Source organism: Microtus ochrogaster, chromosome 5 (assembly GCF_000317375.1).
Source record: "Microtus ochrogaster isolate Prairie Vole_2 chromosome 5, MicOch1.0, whole genome shotgun sequence".
Lineage (NCBI taxonomy): Eukaryota > Metazoa > Chordata > Mammalia > Rodentia > Cricetidae > Microtus > Microtus ochrogaster.
Window position 1 is genome coordinate 91,697,237 of NC_022012.1, and position 6,738 is coordinate 91,703,974.

Genomic DNA, 6,738 nt, shown 5'->3' on the forward strand with positions numbered 1-6,738 from the left:
GAGTCACCTCAGGGGTCCCATTCCTGCTCGGTGATTTCAAGTTCTGCCTTGCATCTTCCCCTCCACCCTACAGCCTGGTGCCTGTACTTCTAACACCTGCCCCCGCCTCCATCAACCCCCCGATTTTTCTCCATGCCAATTCACCCTCAAACATAATACCAAATTGGGCCCCCCACCCCCTCTGTCTTTCTTTTTCCCAGACAAGGTTTTGTTATATAGCCCTGGCTGGCCTGGAACTCACAACAATCCTACTGCCTCAGTCTCTGGAGTCTCTGGATTTATAGGCTGTATTCTCATACCCAGCTAATGTGCTTATTTATCTAAGAACATCTACATTTACTTAGTGTGTGTGTGTGTGTGTGTGCACTTGTGCGTGTGCATGCGTGCCTGTGTGATAGTACATGTGTGCATGTGTGCATGTGCAGAGATCAGAAGACAGCGTGTAGGAGTTGGTTCTTCCATTATATAGGTTCGGGGGCTGGAACTCGGGTCATCAAGCGCCTTAACTCACTGAGCCATCTTGCCAGCCGCAATGGGGTTATTTTCATTTACTTTATTGCCTGATGTCACTCTACCTCTAGGTGGGCTGAGACTTCCAGACCTAAGAAAGTCCTTGAACATGGGCCTAGAACCACCACCTGGGACCTGGGACCACCACCTGGGACCTGGGACCACCTGGGACCTGGGACCACTGGAGGCCTGGGACCAACTGAAACCTGGGACCACCAGAAACACACACACACACACACACACACACACACACACACTGGGCTCCTGAGAGTCCCTAAGCGCACAATACCTGGGCTACCGAGACCCCTTACCCAGGGATGCACACACACCTGGGCTCCTGAGACACCCCCCCCTTCCCAGGGACGCACACATATCTGGGTTCCTGAGACACCCCCCCTCTCAGGAACGCACACATATCTGGGTTCCTGAGACCCCCCTTCCCAGGGGTGTACACATACCTGGGCTCCCAAGCCCCCATTCATATGGATGCACACACATCTGGGAACCTGAGCCCCCTTCCCTCACTGAAAGTAGATTCAGGACTGCTCCTCACCCTGAGCATTGTCTCCCCCCAATTCTCTCTGCCCCCCAACTTGACCCATCTGGCCTAAACTCATTCTGCAGTGCCCTGGAGTCCAGGAAGCTTAGGGAGAGGGTATTCCCACTCCATCTGCCAACTGAGAGCTCAGAGAACATGCTCGCGTCTTGGACTTGCCACCCCAGGACACACCCCGGGGCAGACAAGGTCTCCCAGTGGTCCAGGGTTCCATACAGCCACAGTTCATACTTCCTCCTGTTCACACGACATGCCCACCGTATCTCCCAGGGGTCTCTGCACCTACGTCTACCCTATATCCTCCCACAACCCGAGTGGGTCTGGAGGTCTCTGCCGGTCCTCAGTCTAGGGGACCTGAGTCGCTGCGGTCCACCCTTGGGGAGGATTTCAGCACAGAGGTCACCCTGTCAGCATGTCCGCTGTTGCTCCTGGTCCAGACAGGAACAGATCTCCGCTCTGGATTGTCTCCCTCAGGTAGGTCCTGCTCTGAGGCTTCAGACGCTTGGCTTCCTTCTGCTCCCCTGCCACATGACACAGCGGAGCACCCCACTGCTGCACGGCGATTCCCCTGGCCCTATCGCTCCACCCCTTCACATGCCCACTCACATCCACAATGAGGAAGTCCAGCCAGCACCAGGCATTGGTGAAGTACTTCTTGAAGCCGTAGGCCACCCACTTGAGCAGCATCTCCAACACAAAGACATAGGTGAACATCTTGTCGGCATACTCCAGCAGAACCTTGATAGTCTTCCGCTCCTCCAGGTAGATGTCCTCAAAGGCCTGTGGGCAGGGCACATGGGGGGGGGCTCAGAGTCCAGATCGCTGCCCGGCAGTTCACTCTGCAGGGGACATCGTTTCTAGCAACACCTGCTGCTTAGGAGCAGGGGCATTGAGGTGTGTCTCTATCAGTCATGGATGGGCCAGGCTACTGGTCCTCACTGTAGGTGGAGAGCAGGGTGTGCACTCCCTCTACGCTAAGAACAAGTGTCAGTTCTGGGCTAGCACACTTTAGGGTCATGTTCCTGGCAGGGCTGGGTGCTGAAGGCCTGTAATCCCAGCTACTTGGGAGGCCTAGGCAAGAAGACCATAAAGCCTGTCTTAGCTGAAGAGACATAGATGGGGAGAGGGGATGGGGAGGGAGAGATACCAAGGCTAGCTTGGGGAACTTTGTGAGATCCTGCCACAAAATAAAAAGTAACAAAGAAACAAATGCTGGGTTATGCCTCTGTAGTAACTGAGCATGTGTGAAACTCCAGGCTCCATTCCCAGTGCAGGAAAAGGAAAGAAGTAAATAGTTTGAATTAAGTAAATAAACAAGATAAATAAAACAATTAAATTAAGCTTTCCAAGACTTGCCCATATTAAGCCAGAGAGGGAATAGGCACTCAGCTTGCAGCCTTCCACCGGACAGTGTGCAAAACGGCTCTGGTTTTCCCTCCACTTTGTATTTATTGTATCCTGTGTATTTACCATTTTCCATGGGAATTTATACTGGACTCCATTCTAACAATGACTAAGATTTCCCTTATAATGAATACACTTAGATAAACAAAGCCCAGCAGCACTGGGCCCGAAGCAAAATTTCTGTCTTTTTGAGATACAGATATCCAGACATTCCCCCAAATACCAGCCACAAGGCGCTTATTATTTTTTTAATTGATTGATCAATTGATTGATTTCTTGTTTTGAGACAGGGTCTCACTGCATTACCCTTTCTGGCCTAGAATTTGCTCTGTAGACCAGGATATCTTTGAACTCACAGAGATCCACCTGCCTCTGCCTCTCAAGCTCTGGTATTCAAGGTATGTGCCACCAACACCCAGCCAAAGCAGGATTTTCAGAAAAATGACTTCAATCCCTCTGGGCTCTGACATCCACGACAAACAGGCTCTCCACAGAATCTTGGAGTCAAGTGTGTCACCTCAGCCTGGAGCTCCTGCCTGGCACGGCTGAAGCTCTGGCATCGCGTGTCCCTAGCACACTAAAGACAACAAAAGATTTCCCCCTTTCCTCATTCTGCCTCTACCCAGCATCCCTCAGGGCCACCAGGGACACTGCTACATTGCCGGGGCATCCGGCTGCCCTTCCTCCTCCAGCTACCTCTCCAGCCAGAGCGTGCTCTGAGGCTCCCTGTCTAGGCAACATGTCACCAGGGAGCCTGGGAAGCTGCGTCCTTCAGTCACCCCTGGGTCCCTGTCTGACTTCAGGGCCTCTGATGTGGTCCAGGGATGAGTACGGTGAGCGGTGCCTGGGGACATGCAGCTGAGGCCTCTGGATGGCTAATTGGGCCTGTGTAGGCAGCACATAGCACAGTGCAGGCCCTCAGATGGACTTGGAGGCTTCAAAATAAAAGTGGGGATCTAGTCATCTACTTATGTCTATGTTTTTATTTTTTTCTGAAATAAAAATATGTGCTTCTTATAAATCAAACAAGGCCTGGGAATATAGCTCAGTGAGAAGCATGAAAAGACTCTGTGTTCAAGCTCAGAGCCCCAAACAAATACACAAATAAAACACACGTGTGCAAGCACATATACAGACACACCCACACCCAAACAGAAATGATCAAAATTGGCATTTCTAATTCCACAATAAAAACAATGTGATTTTATATGATACATTAAACATTTGCTTTAGAACTGCTTTTTAAAAATACCTTATTTTTTTAATCATGCATTTACGCCTGGGTATGTGCATGTAAGTGCAGTGCTCCATGAGGCCAGAAGATGGCATCAGAGTCCTTGGAGCTGGAGTCATAGTTGGTGGTAAGCTGCCAGACGTGAGAGCTGAACTCAGGTCCTCTCTAAGAGCAGTACAAAGCTGGGTGTGGTGGGTGTCATCCCAGAGCTTGGGATGGCGATACCGGAGGCTCACCAATTCCAAACTAAGCTGGGGCTACATGTAAGACCCTGCCTCAAAAACCAGCCAACTGGGCTCTGTAAGATGGCCCAGAGGATATGGGTGTTTGATATCCTTGGGACCTACATGATAGGAGGAGAGAACCAACTCCTGTCAGCTGTCCTCTGATACACACACACACACACACACACACACACACACACACACTCACTCCACGGAATGTGTGCACACAATCTATTCTGAACCTTTACTTTTTTAAAGTGAACACATTAACACCTGCCAGTCTTCTCGAAGGAGGCACATCTCAGATGTTCCCAGTTTACCAGGGGCAACACTAAAGCCAACAATGTGTCTGTCTGTTGAGGACAGATTTCTAGACTCCTGATGTCAGAACAAAGGTGTGGTTTGGGGACAGACTGTGAGCAAGCCCCCCCGAAGAGATCAATTTACAGCCCACCCACTAGCACCTTATTCTGGTTTGCTGTGTGCTCTAATCTCACTGATCATAATTCATTATCACAGCACTGAATACAGTTATATCATTGGTTACAATATCCACTTAGTACAGTCTTTGATATTGTATTATGAAAGCCATCGCCGGGGTAGAAGATGCCCCAGTGGTTAAGAGCACTGGCTGTATTTCGAGAAGACCTGGGTCTTGTTCCCAACACCCATATGGTGACTGACAAACTCCTATAACTGCAGTTGCAGGGGTCGAAATGACCTCTCCTGGCCTCTGCAGGCACCGCACACACAGTACATGCATGCGTGCAGGCAAAACAACAAACACAAAAAGAAAAGTCTTTTTAAAAAATGTTCTCATCTATTCAGAGACTAGAAAAGAATCTTCCTTTCCCTGCTTCAAAGTTTTGTGTTTTGTTTTTATATTATGATTTCAAAAATCCTAATATATATTTGGTAAAGAGTAAATACACATTTTAATAAAAATTTCTCAGTGGCTTGTCAACTGCCCCAACATTTTATTAAAAAAATCCGCATAAAATCCACTAATCAGAAGTCAGTATTACTGTATGTGACATTTCTCTGTTTGCTTAGCTCTAACCCAGGCCTTTCTGCTGTGAATTTGTTTTCTTCCTCCTGGTGCTGGGATGGAACCCAGGGCCTGATCTGTTTCTAGACACATGTTCAGTCACTGAGCCATGTCAAGCCCTTCTTCCACTGTTCCTCGGATACTCTCTGTTCCCATGGCCTTCCTTTCTTTTTGGAATTTTTCTTTTTTGTTTATTTGTTTGTTTTTCAAGACAGGGATTCTCTGCAGCTTTGGAGCCTGCACTGGAACTTGCTCTTGTAGACCAGGCTGGCCTTGAACTCACAGAGATCCACCTGCCTCTGCCTCCCAAGTGCTGGGATTAAAGGTGTGCGCCATGGCCGCCTGGCGGTTTGGGGAAATTTTGAAGATAAATTTTGCTGATATTTTTATCAAACTCATTCAGCTCTATTGTTGGAATGTAGTGCTATTTTATTTTATTTTTTTAAGAATTACTTTTGTAATTTGTGAGGTGGGGATGCAGGCTGCCATAGTGCATGTGTGGAGCTCCCCACAGAGGACCTGGCTTTCCGGGGCGCTCAGGCTTGGTGCAAGCACCTTTGTCTTTACTGAGCCCTCCTGCCAGCCCTGCGTTACCTGTCTGGGGACTAATCTGGAGCCTTCCTACCTGAGACCACAGTATGGAGTCTGTCTGTCTTCACGCCTTGCAAGATTCCATACTTACTGAACAGACCTCTCTTACACTCTGTCACATTTGTTACCAGTTATTTTCATATTTTCAACAACAGGAAAAGAATAAATAGCAGAGAAGTATTACAGTTTCCATCATATACGACAGTACCAACGTAACAGCTCTTCGTATCTGGCTTTACAGTTGGCTGTTTTTTATAGATGCAATTTCAAACTCCTTTCTTCCATTAGTTAGAAAAAAGTTGTGTGTTTGTGTGCACGGTATGTGTGCGATGTGTGTGTGGAGTTCAGAGGGTGCGTCAGTGGAGTGGTTTTCTCTCTCCGCCTCTGCACGGGCTCCGGGAATTGAATTCAGGTCCTCGGCTTGCGTGGCAAGGGCTTCCTCAGCTGAACCAGCTCCTTGGCCCATGTAATGTTTTTAATGGTATTATACTTTTCCCTGCATGATTATATTATCCACAAGTAACATTATTATTAATTTCATTTTTTTCTTGCCACACTGAGAAGTGAACTCAGGCTTCATGCAGTGCTGTATTTCTGAGCTGCAGCCGCAGCCCCGCCTTCTACTGCTATGATACCTTTTATTTTTATGTGCACGAGTATTTGCTTGCATGTGTGTCTATGTACTGCATGCATGCCTAGTACCCTCAGAGAGCACATAGGATCTCCTGGAACCGCAGTTACAGATGGGCGCTGAGAATTGAAAACAGACCTCCCGGCAGTAGCAGCAAGTGTTCTTAACCACTGAGCCATTTCTCCAGCCTTGTCAGGATTATTTCTGTACCTTGTACTGTGTGTGTGCACTGTGGCTGTGTGTGTTTGGGTGTTGCATGTTCATGTGTATGAGTGCAGCTGCACACGGAGGTCACAGAGATAACCCTGGGTGTCAGCCTTCAGCTTCCATGTTGTCTGAGACGGGGTTTCTAATTTGCTGCTGTGTGGCCCAGATGGCCCGCGAGCCTCAGGGGTTTTCCTGTCTCCACTTCCCATCTTGTTGAAGAAGGGCTGGTGTCAGAGATGCGTGTAACACATCCAGCTTCCCATGAGTCCTGGGAACCCAAACTCAGGTCCTGGCTCAAGCACTCCACCCCCTGAGCCATTTCCCAGTCTCTCA

General features: G+C 48.6%; 1 protein-coding gene across 6 annotated transcripts in view; it reads right to left on the minus strand.

Moving 5' to 3' along the window:
• The window catches only part of Scn5a (sodium voltage-gated channel alpha subunit 5), an 81,763-nt gene that overhangs the window by 14,911 nt on the left and 60,114 nt on the right, over positions 1 to 6,738 (minus strand). For all 6 annotated transcript variants that reach the window (XM_026779074.1, XM_026779072.1, XM_005348090.3 and 3 more), the window contains one exon: positions 1,673 to 1,846. In XM_026779074.1, coding sequence (XP_026634875.1) covers positions 1,673 to 1,846 — 174 coding nt within the window. The remainder of the gene's footprint in view (positions 1 to 1,672; positions 1,847 to 6,738) is intronic.